The sequence below is a fragment of the Meleagris gallopavo genome, chromosome 5, assembly GCF_905368555.1.
Source record: "Meleagris gallopavo chromosome 5, MGAL_WU_HG_1.1, whole genome shotgun sequence".
NCBI lineage: Eukaryota > Metazoa > Chordata > Aves > Galliformes > Phasianidae > Meleagris > Meleagris gallopavo.
Genome location: NC_139408.1, coordinates 37,738,678 through 37,754,724, shown reverse-complemented (window position 1 = coordinate 37,754,724; position 16,047 = coordinate 37,738,678). Strand labels below are relative to the sequence as shown.

The 16,047-nt window shown below is 47.6% G+C and overlaps 1 protein-coding gene across 1 annotated transcript; it reads right to left on the bottom strand.

Moving 5' to 3' along the window:
- Positions 1 to 1,329: 1,329 nt before the first annotated feature.
- On the bottom strand, positions 1,330 to 16,047 carry DLST (dihydrolipoamide S-succinyltransferase). Its single transcript, XM_085225330.1, has 15 exons — positions 15,894 to 16,047; positions 12,407 to 12,440; positions 11,342 to 11,390; positions 10,253 to 10,308; positions 9,826 to 9,900; positions 9,385 to 9,440; positions 8,581 to 8,692; positions 8,018 to 8,176; positions 7,667 to 7,752; positions 6,898 to 6,995; positions 4,941 to 5,071; positions 4,291 to 4,364; positions 3,364 to 3,447; positions 2,676 to 2,843; positions 1,330 to 2,181 (listed from the first exon to the last, which is right to left on the bottom strand). The coding sequence occupies exons 1-15, from the start codon at positions 15,960 to 15,962 to the stop codon at positions 2,047 to 2,049; spliced, it is 1,386 nt and encodes a 461-aa protein (XP_085081456.1). The 5' UTR covers positions 15,963 to 16,047; the 3' UTR covers positions 1,330 to 2,046.

Here is a 16,047-nt window from a genome sequence, read left to right as displayed (position 1 = left end):
GTGGTTCAAAGGCCACGCTCTAAACGGAATACAGGCATTGCTCCCCAGTATCATGTACACAGGTACCGAGGCCCTGCTGTATTCTGAAGGTGCACGGGTGCTAGGTATCAGAAGCATTTTTAAAATCAGAACTTTCACTCCATTTATTTTTGCAACAGCAGCTGACCACGCTGCTCTTATCATAGTATAGGGTTTTTTTCCCCCCCCTTCTCTCCTCTCCTAACCTATCTCAGTCAGGCACAAAGAAAAGCTGATGCCACGTGTCTATTTCTCCTTAGCTGCCAGGAAGCAATAGAAACAAGTACTAGAAAATTCTCTCATCAGCATTGCAACTGTGTGTGCAATAGTTTTCTCTCAGAAGAGGCTGCCTTTACTCATAGCTAGTAAAGGCAAACCATTCTCTGAAGCTTATCTCAGAGATGGGAAAACCCAACCACAATCCAGGAATGGTTTCTTAATGTTCCAAGACAGACAGCTCCTTGGAGAAATGCCCCCAGTGCCCGTAACGAGAGACAGCTTTTGGTTTACATTTCTTGCCTCTGCAACCACTAATAGCCTTTTTCTCACTTTCACAATTTACAACCCCTGTTCTACCAGGGAAAGCCAACCTGGTTCCAGAACCGTACTGAGAGCTTGTCCCAGTTCTCGCTCTTGGCCATCACACCACTTAGAAAATGCTGGGATTTCTCTGCTTTTGATAGACAAAGAAATACGGAAAAAGATGCTTTCCAGCCCCAGAATCTCGTCTTTTCTGGTAAGAGACAGTTCTATGCCAGAGGATTTGAGAACAGGAGAGTTCAGAGCCAGAGAAACTTCCATTTACTATCACCAGGGAAAGACCCAGCGCCAGTTCCCTTTCTCACTCCCAGACAACAGGCTTCTCATGCTGTGCTACAGAGGCTGCCAATGTCCAAGGCCGCTCTCAGGAACTACCTCCCCAAACACAGCCCACCTTGCAGTTGTTGACCAGTTTTATTTCACTTAAAATCCGCTGTGTTAAATATTTTAGTTACAAGTTCTGTGTAGAGGGTAAGAGTAATAGACTCTGCAGGCACTAGCAACCCCCTCACTCCCCAGTACATGTGTGCGCTATCAGATTAAGGACTGTCCCCCCTCCCCCCAAAACCAGCAGCCTTGGGCTGGGATATACATTACACTTGCAGACCAGCCTCCCCCCCCCCTCCCCCCAGCTCTCTGCTGGTAGCAGGCCAAGCCCTCACACGCAGACCCATCCATCAGTACGCTGCGATTCAAGGACAGCTGCTGGGGGTTGTTTCTTAGCCTAGTGTAGGGCATGTCATGGTGAAAGGGTGGCCTCCCATCCCCAGGAACAGTGCTGCCTCCACAGAGATCATAGGCTCTGCCTACCTGGCCAGGAACATTCATGTCTCAGTGGCCAGGCTAGTGAGAGACAAATGATCTCCAAGGAAAGGCAGGGGAGATGCAACCACTGCATTCCAGTCTGTGGAGGGAGTGTAATTAGAGCACTGCCAGGGGCACAACACCTACCTCAGCACTGCTCTGATCAAAAACTCTGCTGCAATTGGCCTGGGGGAACCCAGGCTGCCCTTGCAAGGCTGATGAGTGTGACATATTTTCAAGCAAAACGGGGACAGAACAGTAGCCTTTCCTCTCCCTCCCCTCCCAGAACCTCAGTGCTAGGAAATAAAGCTGAACCCACCTTGGAGTGGCAGGAAAGGGTACCCTAGCACAGCAGCAGCAAGCGCTTTCCAGTGGTATTGGACAAGCTAGAGGTGAGAGTTTGGTGCCGTGAAGGAGAGGATGCCACACAGATGGCTCCAAAAAGGCAGTGCCGTTCAGTGGTTGGCCCACTGCGTGGCAATCCTAGTGAGAGACTGAACCATCCATTAAACAGAACAGGAAAGGAGGTAGGAGCTATCCTCCCAGTTCCCTCTGGGACATCTCTGATCTCAGGGGTGGGAGGGAGACTGGAATGACCCCAGCCAGTCCCTGAATGCCCTGCGTTGCGCCCCTGCTGGTGCTGCGTCTATGCCCTGGGTGGGTTGTGTGGGGGGTGTGGCTGCTCTACAGGTCGAGCAGCAGCACGCGGGGATCCTCCACCGCTGCCTTGATCTTGCGCAGGAAAGTCACTGCCTCTCTGCCATCAATCAGCCGGTGATCGTAGGTCAGTGCCACGTACATCATGGGCCGGATCTCGATCTGAAGGGAGAGAACAAGATGGGTATTAGTGAGCTCAGCCCTACCACCTGCAGGATACCCTCCTCTCAATCTAGGGAAGACCTGGCATTCTCCTGTCCTGAATCAGGGGCTCGGAACACCGCTTGGCAGAATTCACACCCACTCACACCCGCCCACCCAGGCACCAGCACTAGCTTGGTCTGCACTGCACAACACTTGGTCCCTTCTCTGGAGCTGGCCTCTATCACAGAGACTACAGCCCCTTCCTCCTTTCCACACCCTAGCAGGTTATTCAGCTGCGCCCTTTTCGAATCGGGCAAGGCTCTCTGCACATCTCAGGCAAGTACCAGTGCCAGCAAAGTTGCCCTTTCATCTTTTAGTCTCTGTTCCTCCTTCACAGTGAAGCCTTTCAGAAGGCAACATCACCCTCCCTAGAAACAGCATACTGGGCATGATCCTCATCCCACAGAGCACTCCTCTCTACTCATTGAAACCTCCTGTGCAGCTCCACCTACCTTGCCTCCCACAGCCACAGGCCTGTCAAAGATGGCATGCATGCCTAAGATAGCAGACTGCGGTGGGTTGATGATAGGTGTCCCAAAGAGTGACCCAAAAACCCCTCCATTGCTGATTGTGAAAGTGCCACCATCCATGTCTTCGATAGCCAGTTCGTTCTTCCGTGCCTAGAAGAAAGGTAAGGTCTCAGAAAGCCACTCAGACCACAAATGACAAAGGACAAGGGTTTGTATGTTCACCCTCTCAACAAATGCTCATGGCCAGAGCTTCACTTATTTATTTGTTCAACTGAAAACCAGCATCAATTACTTGAAAACACATTATGTTTTAAGACTCAAATATTTGCTGTCTTTGGGGAAGGATTTTTTTGCCTTTGATTCCAAATCCTGCTTGTGCAGGAAACAGATAAGAGGGACTTATCCCAGGGCAGTTCAGCTTTGGCCTCCAAAAGTAATGGTGAAGACACACCATATCACTAATACATAGTGGAAAGTCTTCTGGAAGGGCAACAAGTAGATAGATCTGTCCTGTAAGGCATGGGCACAGCTACAGCTGTAACTGGATAGTTCCCTACAACACAACTCAGTGTGTCAGAGGTCAGAGACGACACCACAAGGGGACCAAATCAATTCATGCCCATCCAGCACCCTCCCAATCTTTTTCAAAAACACCTCCAGCTTTTCTTACCTTTTCCCCCAACTCATAGATAGCTCGCTCTATGTCAGCAAAGTTCATATTTTCTACATTCCTAACAACAGGGACCACAAGACCCTAGGAAGAAGCAAAGTGCACAGTCAGCAAATTAATGGCAGTGACAAGCAGATAACTGCTATTGGGCAGGAGCCTGGCCCAATCCAGCACCACTCCTGCCTCCTGCTCAGCCCTCAGCAGGTGGTTGGCACAGTTGCCTCACATTCTGCCAGCCTGCCAGAAAACCTGGCATGGCACCCACAAAGGCCCTGTACAGTGAATGAAACATTGTCTTTGCCTATAAACCCGTCATATAAAATCAGCTACGACTGTCGGTATCCCCAGGCCACATCCACCATAGTGAGTGAGGCACTGGGCAGCTGTCATCTCTTTCTCTTTGTGAGAAGAACAGAGTCCCTACATGTGGGAGCTACCCTAGACTTTGAGAGCAATGATAGAATTTCAGTCCTGGCCAAACCTCTGTCTTACAATGGAAAGACCTAATTCAGCATGCGTTCCATCCCACACTATCCCTTCTGCAGGAACACCTGTTTTGAGTAGGAATATGATTTACCAAAATGGTGGGACAAAACAGCAAAATTAGTCAGAACATACAAAGCTTTTATTGTCCATACCATATTCTCACAAGTGCAAGAAAAACAGGTTTCCCTAACTTGGCCCTACTCAACCACTACCAAGATCTTTATTGACCCTGTTACTACACGTATAAGCACAGTGGTAAAGTGTTCTGTGTCCTCCACCTTCTCCCAAAACCCACCTCAGAAGTCCACAATACATCAGATGTTTCATCTAGATAAGCAGTCCCATCAGTAAGATTCTGCTGCAAGCTGTGTTGGCTAAAGCATATAACCATCCCAGACCCAAGGCTACAGAAACCAAGGCCAAAGCACCTAAGGTACCTACCCGGGGAGTTGCTACAGCTACACTGATGTCCACATAGTCCCTGTACACAATCTCTTTGGTCGTGTCATCAATTACTAAAAGAAAAAAAAAAAAAAAAAGAAAGAAAGAAAAAGCCACGTTACACATGCAGTACCCAAAAATCAAAAGCTCAACAGACCAGAAATACCCACAAACTATAACAACTTGCTCAACTATAGAAAGTGAGCCCTCACTGCTTCTGCGGGAGAAGTATCAGGTAATACAGGAAGGAACTATAGTACATAGAGGTCAGTGCCACTCAGACATTGCCTTGATTATTCTCCTCCTCTGGGTTTGAGCAAACACCTCTGACACTCACCAGGAACTGCACTGCACCTACAGCAAAAACTACACCAAGCAGCAGGCTCAGCTTTCTTTGGGCTGACATCTAGCACTCACAGCCCCAGCCCCAGCCACCCTTGCTAATAGGACACTTGGCAACATGTACTTTACCTACGTAAGTGGCATTAGCAACATCAGCAACAGCCTAAAGGACTTTGTCCTCTCTTCACCTTATATTTGACTTGCTTATCCATGCCAACAGCTCTGCCTTGGACTGGGCCACCTGCTTTTGCCCACTCTGGCACTTTCATTGGTAAGATGTGCGACTCACAGTGATGGTCACCACTCACCTGCATTCACAACAGGCTGGTCCTGCAGAGCAAAAGCTGAAGCTTTCACAAAAGCTGACATGAAACCTAATTTCAGGTTGTGCTTTTTCAGGAAAGGATCCTTGTGTACAGCTCTCATCTCCCGGATGTTGCTGCAAAACATGTTACAACAGTGGTCAGCAGGGAGTCCAAGAAAATGTCTGTCCATTTTCTCACTCTGTAACAGATCTCAGTGCCATCCCAAGGACTGCAAACTTGCACTACCGAATGGCAAACTTCCAGCGTCCTGAAAAATCATTTAAATGGTGTAGATGAAATGGGCTGATGGTTGCTCCAAAGCCCCTGCCAAAAGATCTAACGGGAACTGCTCCTGGACCCTAAACTCAACAGGATAGGTTTACAAGGCTTGTGCTGCCAGACACAAAAGCAAGATGTGGCATGGTATATTTCCTGCTTAGACTTGATAAAGCTGCAAATACTTCTGCTGAAACTCTGGAGCCACCACTGATACCAAGTGTGGCACTGCAGAAAGCAAATCCAGATGCATCTGGATTGAATGAAAAACACAGGAAAAAAAACGATGAGAAGATGCAGGTATTGACAGAGGTAAAAGACTTCAACCATTGCACAAGCCCAGTGCCAGAGAGTGCAATGACATCTCTGAAACCCCACTCTTTGACTTTGGGAATTGAATGAATATGAAAGAATTCTTCCCAGATGCTACGAAGCCAAGTGCCAGCTCTGCCACAGTCTTCAAGCAGGTAAACCCTGTTCTCTCCCTGCTTATGTTTATCAGAGCTGAGAACGTTTACAAAAACTAAATGAGCTCTGCCTATTCTAGGCTAATACAGATGCTGTGTTGGTTCATCTCTCCTGATTCCAGAGACCTCAAGTCTTTGAAGAGACGGTGTCAGCAAGGGGCAGGGGTCTCTGTGGTTTAGAGTGTTTGTTTTCCTGCACCTAACCTTGTTTAGGGCTAGGATTACTGCCCAAAGACATTAGTGCCTCCCAAGACACAAGGACTGCAGCAATGAGGACAAGGTTTGCTATAAAAGTGACTCATTATGGCTTACTCCTTTCAGATGCTGACCCCCAACGGGAAGCAGGAGGCCCAAGCTCAGACCCTCATGAGTCGTCAGCACAGCAATCAATCCAAACCAGATTACCAGATGCAATGAGAGCCCGAGGCCAGCGTAAAGCGACACCTCAATGAACCTCAGAGAGGAGATAACGCTGAAGCACTTCCCCTCCAATCAAGACTATTTTGCCAACCTTATTGTTCTGAGACCCAAATATTTACATGTTTTGTCTTAAGGAGTGGAATAGGATTTCAAAAGGCAATTTGATTTGGGCACAATTTCCCCCTAATGCACTGTAACATAAGCTGCCCACCCTCAAAGCCATTAGAGTGCTCAGTCCATGCAAGCACTTGAGTAAGAAGACCCCCACCTGCCAAGAGGGGAGGGAGGACCTTGGTCAGTGTCTGGAAAGCTGAACCATCTGACAACAAGGGCTGCAGACGTGTGCAACGCTCATTTGAGAAGCTGATGAGCTCTGGGGAACTATCCCATGGGTGGCCAAATATGCCCACCTGCAAAAGCAGTAACCTGGCAGGTGCTTCTGGTGTCTCCTAATAGCCACTGTCCAGTTGATAGTATTCACTCATGCTCATCTGCTCAACGTCTACTAGCCCTCCACTATGAACCACATAGATGAGGAACTGGGCTGCCCCTTTAACAAGCAATAGATGATTCCGGAGGAATGAAAGTCCATCAGGAAGCCATGCACCCCTCCTGCTGCAACACCAGCACAGCTCTGATGAAAATGCATAGGTCAGGGAAACATCTAAGGAAGAGGTGCCAGAAGACACTGTTAGTCTTTCCAAATGCAATCAGCACGGTCTCAGCTGCTATTTAAAGATGACTGCCTTCACGTATTTCTACTAGCAAAGGTTAAAAACAACAGGTCTGCTCTTCACCTCATATCGATCTCATTGAAAGTGGTCAGCATGGCACAAGTGTTCTGAGCCTCCTTCAGCCGCTGGGCGATACGCTGACGCATCCTATTCATTTTCACCTGAAAATGAAAAAGAAATAAGCAGAAGCTGCCTCAAGTTCATGCAAGAGGCAAAACACACAAGAAACAAAAAAGGCCCTTCTTGCTATCTGGTTGACCAGTAAAATGGCTAAAGTTTTCACCTCAGGTCTCCTTGAAGAAGGAGAGCAGCACGCTGAGAAGTCGGTTGCCCACCTTGTCTAAAAGTTCATTTGAAATGCAGAACTGAAATGCATCACAGTACAACTGCTCTGACCTGCACGTTTCTCAGAAATGCCAAGCACAGTCAAATTTCCAGCATAAGGCTAGTATCAGAGCAGCAAAACAGCTGAGAAAGCAGACTGCTCCATCAAGTATTCTTAAGAAGGTACAAGATAGCTGTAGCACCCTCGGCCCTTTGCTGAGGGCTTGTGTACAGAGCAGGCAGATCACGTGGAGCTGTCTGTGCTCAGTCAGCAGAGCTGAGAACGAGACTTTTGCCTAGAAAGACCAACATGACATCAGACCTGGCTCTCTTCATGCCACCTCCAAGTGGTCATCTTATGTAAAGCATTTCCCAATCTGTCACAACCCTGACAAGCTGGGTGTGAACAGATACATACAGATCCATTCAGCAAGTTCACAGGTTATGCCAAAACAAGTCATCACCCATAAACAGAAGAACCAGCAAGGCCCCTATTCCCACAGCTTACCCTATGCTCAGATCTGGCACCTTTGCTGGGCACTGCCTCCCCAGGAGGGGCTGCCACTGGAGCTGCAGCCGGCTTCACTGCAGACACTGAGGAGTAAAGAAGACATCAATCAAAAAGGAAAACCAGGGGCTGAGAGCAATGCCCTGAGGGACAGAAGGCCCGTTTGAGCCACTTGTTTAGGATGCCAAAGCAGCTTTGCATTGGCTGGGCAGACTCAGGCACAGCTGAGTTCTCCAGACAGGTGTATGTAGGGAGGCCTCCACTATACGTGCCAGTTTGTTGGCTTTAACCTTACCAACACTCCCCATGGAAAAGAGGCTTTAAAATAAGAGAAAGAGGCTCTTGCCTCACCTGGTTTGCTGTCAATGGGCTGAGCTGACACAGGTGGCACTGGTGGCATTGCAGTGGGAATTGGTGCTGCAGCAGGAGAAGGAGGAGCTGCAGCTACAGGTTCAGGTGCTGCAGGAGGAGGAGGAGGGGCTGCTGCTGGTTTGGCCTTGGCAGGAGCAGCTAAAAGAAAAGGAAGAACAATTATTATAAGAGAAACCACAGCTTCTACTGCCAGGGATCCCTGAGCCCAACTAATCTGACAGAAGTTAATCCTCTAGCAGATTGCCTTTATACATGGGGAGCCACCCCATGTAGATTTTATCTCATCAACACCCTCGATCTCCTCACTGCGCAGAAGACTGGATACTAAAGAGGGTGGAGAAAGAAGATATGTTAGGGGAATTCTCAGATAATTTTAGCTTAGTACTGCAGTCTCCTCCAGAATAACTAAAAGGCAAGTTTCCCTCTCAGAAAGACTGCAATTATGTTGTTGTTTTTTTTTTCCAGCACGTCACTGTCTTCAGAAAAAAAACAAAAAACTGGTTGAAGTGGGAAGGTAAGTGCAAGTTAAACCCTGAACTTACCTCCAGTTTTCCTGAGTTTGAACAGAGGTGTCCCTCCTTCCACTTTGCCACCATCAGGTACCAAAAGGGCTTCAATCACACCAGCTGCTGGGGCTGGAACTTGCACTGATGTCTGTAAAAAGGAAAAAAGTCTTTAAATTCTCCCAAATACTGAATGAGGAATGAGTGCCCAAGCAAAGATGCTAATAGGCACATGCATTGTAGTCTGGCACAGAGAGCAGCTCTGTCCTGCACCATTTCCACCAGTTTGCATGCCCTCCAGCAGGGTTTTGTGCCAACACTTACAAGTGTGGGAGATGCTGGCAGTAGATCATATAGTCTGATCTTCCTGCTTCAAGGTACAATGCAGAACTGACCTACTGCCAGCATCTTCCTGACAACTACACTGGAAAAAGAACTTGGCAGGGAGTTTCAGCACAAACTTCAAAGCCTAAGAGTATTTTAAGGGGTGAGTAAATTTAAAGGCTAAATTTTAAATAGCCTGAAGATACCAAATTGCTCTGCAGATTTCTCCTGTTTAAACACAAACAGGTTTCCAAGGTTAGAGCACCCTAACAGGAGGGAGTGAAATTGTAGTTCCTACAAACATCAGCTCCACTGGTGTTTAACCAAATGTATGAGGAAGGAAGGAATTATCAAGCAACTCTCACTTAAGGTACAGTCTGCTTTCACAGTAAATGAGAAAAGTCTGTCCCTGTGAAGTGAGCAAGAGAGACAGGCAGGATGTGCAGGCTCAGCTGGAGAGGAGCCATACAAGGTACTCACTAGAGAACCAGAAAAAGTTTTGGTCCAGAGAACTCCTACCTTGTCTGTTTCAATCTCACACACCACTTCATCTTCCGCCACTGTGTCTCCAACAGCTGAATGATAGATATGAAGACCACTGTGAGGAAGGAGGTGTGCTCCAGCCTCCCCTCTTAACCCACAGCAGTTTCCCACTAACCCAGAATTTTCTCACCCCAGTTTTCCACATGTTCTATAGAAAAGTGTAACTCAAACTATCTACCGCATAGAGTCCAATTCCAATTTAAACATCTCTCTTCATCCAACATTACTCAGGACAGAGGAACTGAAGCAGTAATTGCAATTCTTACTCCGCAGGAGAACTGTAATTAACCTTAACTGCCTTGTTTGTCACAGACTGAAGAATATAAAATGGTCAGCCAGTTTATTACAGTCCATCCCCGAGCTGTCCAGTGCAGAAGAAATGGTACTGAGAATTGCAGGGAAGAGGCAACTACTTACCTTTCTCCCACCTGACATCTCCTTCTGTGACTGACTCTGCAAAAGCTGGGGTGTTCACCGTAATCACGTCATCCCCTGTGAGAGAGACAGACAGATAGACTTGAACGCATTCAGAGCTCAAAACTTTTGGCACCCCTTCATTCTTGTCACCAGGACTCTAGGAAAGTGAGTGGACAAACACTCAAACGTTGACCTTCTCCTTGCCTCAGTATTGATTAAGATTTGAACATGAGAGAAAATCTCACCTGATTGTAAGTTGTAAGTCACAATGTGACAGAAAAAGCAGACAAAATCTGTAGGGCTCAGTGCCAACGAAGTGTGACAGCAATGAATTTAAACCCAGGGTGGAAAAGGCAGCTTCAGCTGTTGTTAGAACAGCAACAGGTAACGTGAGAGTCACCCCACTGACTCCTGCCTCTTTACTTACTATGTACTGCTGTGGTTCTGAAGTAACGGACAGTGAAGACACTGGAGCTATTTACTCTGCAGAGAGAAAGAAAATAAGATATGAACACAGAATAAGAAGCAAGTTCCTGTGGAAGCTGCCAGCACCAGTCTCAAGCTCAAAATTTACATTTGCTTGTTTAACAAATCTGAAAGCTGCTCAGCTGTTCAAATGTATTTGTTCAAAAGGACTCCCACTTACCTGATCGAGGGGCAAAAATCCAACTAAGAAGCATGGAAACAATTCAGTAGTGCTCTCAGAAATGCAGCGTGAAGTGACATCTACAGAATTTTAATTTACAGAGACATCCCAACATATCTGCTGTGTTTTAAATACTGGTAAAAGGTTGACCTAATCAGCCTACTGCATGCCTAGGATGTGATCACAGGAACCATTTTTTACCTCTAAAAAAAGTCTGAGGAAGAGAAAACACCATCAAATGGCAATGGCAACACATCTAAGAGACAACTGTTTCCCTCCACCATTCCTCTTCACAGGGAGCTGGCACAGATGTTTTTTATACCTGTGGATACTGTATTTGGAAACTTGAAGCAAACGTGCTTTAGCATTTCCTCTAATACAGGCTGCTTGGTGCAAGCAGACCAGTGTATCAAGCTCTTATGGATGCACTCTTAAGGTTAAAAAAAAAAAAAGTATTTGTGGAAATGACGAGACCATCTCAGTAATGCAGACCTTGTCCTATGAACAAGAGCTCCCTGAGCCATCCCACTTCTGCAGAAGACCACCTCTTCATGTGTCCAACAGAAACCCTACTGGGAGGCTACCACAGAGCATTCACAATCATAAAAACAAAGGGAAGAAATTGATTAACCACTGATTTCTTCATTCCTGCCCATCCTACCCTGACATCTGGTTCCAGACAGACCTTATTTTGTTGAAACATAGCACAGTTCCTGACCTGCAAAAGCCAGAGAACCCAAATTTTTTTCCTCCGTGCTCCTCAGAAATGCGCAAAGATTTTCTGACAGCTGACTTTATTCTGCCTTCCAGCTTCCAAACGTAATCACGGTTAGAGCCCCTGCATATCACAGCTCTCCTATGGACACTTACATGAGCTTCCTGCTGTCGATGTAGGCCAGTCCCTGGCTGCCAGCCACACCTGTGAATGAGAATGGTGTTACCCACAGGAACATCACCCAGTCCTCAGGACTGCTAAAACCTCAGTTGTGGTGAGCTATCCCCACCAACACAAAGGGATTCCTAGCAGGAGAAAGTGGCAATCCCCTAAGAGGTGCTCTCTAGAACTCTCACAATTGCATGGAACAGTAAGGATGAAAAATGCCTTGAAAATGGGGTATAGGACAGAGCAGTGAGTCACTGCCACCCCTCTTCTCTCTTCACCCACTGACCCAAGAACAAGTCTGCTTCATAATTCAAAATGGGGAAGACGCTTGCACAGCTTCTCAGGGTTTTCTAGGTATCAGTGACCCCTTGCCACACTGCTCACATGCCTTGACACAGCAATTTTTATTACTTACTGAACTCCTTCCTTTGCCTCTTTCAGGGCACTGGGCCTATTTTCAGACTGATCTTAAAGAGAATCAGTATAGCAATTGTAGAACGTAATTATCTCAATTACACAACATCAAAAAGAAGCAGCATTTCTCCACATGATCTTTAAGAAAGGTAATACAATATTGATACCATCCCCAACTGAAAAGCTAATAACACTGGAACTCTATAGCCAGGAAAGATAAGCAGATTTAACACATTTCTCAAAGCAGACTCAAAAGGAAGTGATATAATCCCATACAAAGGTAGCACAGCTTTGAGCAAATGCAGTTTAAACACCAGATGACTTCATGGTCATATTCACTCTGACATTTCAGTTAACATTCACCCAAATTTTCAAAGCAGTATATCAGAGAGCTGGTCTCTGCAACAGCAAATGTTTTAAGCATTACAATGCTTGAAATACAGCAGTGCTGTTGAGAAATCTTTATCTTGGGTGGATGGATTGGGTGGCATTTACACTAGGCAAGAGAGGCACTCATATGGGAACACGTTTCTTCATTGTATGATTGATAGAGATAACTCTTAATAAAACCAATTATCAACATCCAGAAGCAGCTCTGCCTAGGCAACTTGAAGTTAAATACAAAACATCAGACTTACCAGACAGGGAGCGCCTTGCCAGAGTACAGTTGCCCTGTCAGAGAGAAGAAGTGTCAGTACTACAAAAAGGCAGACCCAACCTAGAGGGACTTTGGTTTTCCTAAGAGACCTGGACCAGAGAAGGGCTCCACCACTCCCACAGTCAGAGAACCTAGCACTTAGCACCTATTTCTTGGTTGTTCAAGGCTAGAGCCTTTGAACTCCAGAAGGTCACAATTTCCCTCGACAGCCTAACTCCTTCTGCCTTCAGTGAGCTGGGGACTCCACCTCCTTGTGACCTTTTGCTTCATACCCAGTAATCATTGACCACCTTTCACTGGCACCAAACCTGCAGATCTGGAGAACCAAAACATTCTTCACAAGCCATAGGAAAATACCACTATACTCACGACTAAAATGTAATTGACGATGGTTTAAACAGCTCAAAGTGTCCTAATCCAGCAGCAAATACAGAAGGTAAAAATTAGATGTCATTCAGAACATCTGTTTCAGGATGGAGGTTTATGTAGAAACCCCAACTTCAGTATCACCAGAGCAAGAAAAATGGGATACAGTTGAATACCAAAATAATGTCTGGAGATGTGCGTCACAGACAGCAGAAACATCAAGGACCAAAGAGATATTTAATCTTGTGTCCTATCAGCTACAGGACTGAGTGGTATAACATACTAAAATACATTCAACAAACACATCATCAAAACTATTCATTGTTCTGAAATCGGCCCCTTGGCAGTTCAATTATCCAAACTCAAGGATGGGTTTGGCTTCCCAGATATTAATGTGCAGTCAATTCAGTTGTCTATGGGCAGCTCGACATGGCTGCAAATCAGCAGTGCAGAGGATGCACAGCCCAGCTGCTGTGCCAGCTGGGATCCAGCAGAGCCCATCATCTGCAGCATCACTCCATGCAGGAGCCCACCTTGAGCCCAACGTCCTAGACACGAGATTCTGCCAAACCAGCAGGGCATGTGGAGAAGGGAGAGAAAGGTGTAGCACCATCCTGAGTGCTACACAGCTTAGCCTCAGCTCAGCACTGCTAGCATGGATCCAGTTCATGTAGAGACAGTCCTAAGCCAGGATCACTAAGACAAACTTCCTGTTAACTCCATCTGGTTGTGTGCCTGAAGCACCTCAGCATGTGCCAGCACCTGCACTGATCAAATCCTCCTCAATTTCTGTAATGTCTCAGATAATACTGAAGTTAATCTCAAATAAAATATCAAGGAATACGAGCTCCCCTCTGTCCGTTAATGTTTTCCTGGGTACTCTATAAAGTTGTAAAGGTAATCCGAGCATCCCAGACAGTAACTCACTAAGAAGGAGTACAGAAAAAAAGTTTAAAAGGTCTGTGCTAAAGTAAATGGCTGTGAGAAAACACATCTGCAGCTCTCTTCCAGGAGCAGCACCAAGCCTGTGTGCTACAGTTGCTGCAAAATAAAGAAAAAATGGCATCGCTTTGCCCTACCAAGAAGGGAGAGAAGAGCTCTAACGGTCCGAGAAGCTGTAAAGACACTGAGACGTTCTCTGCCTTCTGTTCTGCAGAACTGCTGTGCACCCACCCCTAACCACAGTGTGCCAGCACATGCAGCTCTGAGAGATAACTGGGTTTATTTCCCGATCCCTTTTTTCCTGAAGGAATCGCTGTGATTGTACCTGTTCCTGAAATCACCTGGCTAAGTGTGCCACGTGTCAGACCTTTGGTGAAATAGGAAAACTGTAGGTATCACCTGCTGGTGTTAGCACTCCGGGTCAGTATAAAGAAGCAGTGTTCCCTTGGAGAAACAAGTCTTGTTCTAATTTGCTAGTGACTCACACAAGTGATTAAAACTTTCCTTACACATGACTTCTCAGAATTGTTTTTACGCTGCTGTTATGTGAAAGTGACCCCACCACGTGGCATCTCAGGCCACACCTTAAAGAAGCTGTCACCTTCTAGCAGGCCACCACACATACAAATCAACTACAGCGTATGTCTGCTAAGACAACAGCCTGCCTGCCTGCAAACCTCTTCTGCAGTAGTGGAAACAGGGAGCAGGTCAAGGCACGACCCTACTTCAACAGGAGCGTGCAGCCCATTGCACAGAACCACAGTGAGAGCCTAGTGTGGAGCAGCTCTGACAGCAGCAATGATTTTGCCAGCCCTGGCTTCTGCAAAGCAATGCGGCTGCTGCTTTACTAGCAAGGATGGATGCAAAGCAACGCTGTACACAGAAAACCCACCGTGTGTTTTTAACGCAATTATATATAGCACAGCAAGGCAGATGCAAAGATAGGAGAGAGATAACAATTCACAGTGGGTATGGGATACAGTTACTAAGACAACAGGCTGACAGCTCTTCTAGCATGTGGAGAGGATCAGTGAGGAAGGAAGTTCTTAATAAACTCTTCCCCAGAGAAAACTCGAGGACTTCACCGCCAAAGTACGAATGACAGCTCCCCATCATATCATCTCTCTTCAGAGCCTCTTGCTCCTCCTAGGACTGCCTTGGGTCACCCTTAGCCACTACATCCAACTTGTCTGGGCAGGAATCTCAGTGACACCTGCATGATTTCTACTTGATGTATGAACACAGACCCTTTCTTCTTCCCAAGCATTAAACCCAGCCGTCCCCTCCCTTCGCGTGCTGTTTCCTGCTGACTTCGCCGTTCTTCCATTCAGCTGGACACTTCTGAATTTTGTCCACGTCTGTTGTTTTCACTTCTCCCAGCAGAGGCCTGCCACGCTCCAGCATTCCTTTCTACAGTTTCCCCAAGCCCCATTTTATCTCCACATCAGCACTTACTCCCCACATCCCTACTCCAACAGATGTCAAGCTGCTACTACCTCCTTCACCTCTCAGCATACCGCTTTCCTACACCTCAAGCAGGCTAACCACAACTCACTGCCCACCTGCTGTTTAGCTGTGGCCTCTCTCCACGCAAACCAGTTTTGAAAAAGTCTGTATTCTCCATCTGCCTCTCCTCCCTGTTCTGCATAATTACACAGCACCATAACTGCTGATAAAAAAATAACTATTATTAAAACGCCACTTAAACAAGCACGGTAAGTCACGTGTCACCACAAATACACGAGCACGGTTATGAACATAACCATACACACGCAGTTACAAACCGCTTACAGCGCACCGTACACACGTGCACGTGTGTATCGTGTGCATAAGGCCGGGCACAGCCAACAGCCCATCTGCAACTCCCGCACCAAAGAGGAAGGGAATCGCAGAGGAAAGAAGGGAAGAGCCGAGGGGAGCGGCCGAGCCGAGGGCTCCCTCACAGTCACGGCTCCTCCACCACGGCGGACAGCTCTCCTCGCCGCCGGGACTCAACACCGTGGCCGCGCCACCGGCGGTGCTCCCGCCCCGGAGCGGCGGCGGCGGCAGGGCCGAGCCGGGCGCGTCCCGGTGTCCTTGGCGCCGCCGAGCCCGCTCGCCCAAGCGCCGCGGCCGCCCGCCCCTCGCCCTCCCCGCGGGCGGGCCGCGCCGGGCCGTACCTGCCGGAGGGTGCGCACCGAGCGGCCCAGCGCCCGGCCCAAGCAGCGCGACCGCCACAGCAACAGCATCGCGGCGGCGGTGGCGGCGGGAGGAGCTGGAGGGCGGACACCGGAAGCAGGCCCGGCGCGAGCCGGAAGTGCGCAAGGCCGCACC

Excerpts from the sequence above, each read along its gene's own strand:
- DLST (XM_085225330.1), bottom strand. The coding sequence starts at position 15,962 with ATGCTGTTGCTGTGGCGGTCGCGCTGCTTGGGCCGGGCGCTGGGCCGC. Across the intron at positions 9,441-9,825 it reads AGATGTCAGGTGGGAGAAAG|CTGTTGGAGACACAGTGGCG; the intron begins GTAAGTAGTTGC and ends TCTATCATTCAG. Across the intron at positions 5,072-6,897 it reads TTCAATGAGATCGATATGAG|CAACATCCGGGAGATGAGAG; the intron begins GTGAAGAGCAGA and ends CATGTTTTGCAG.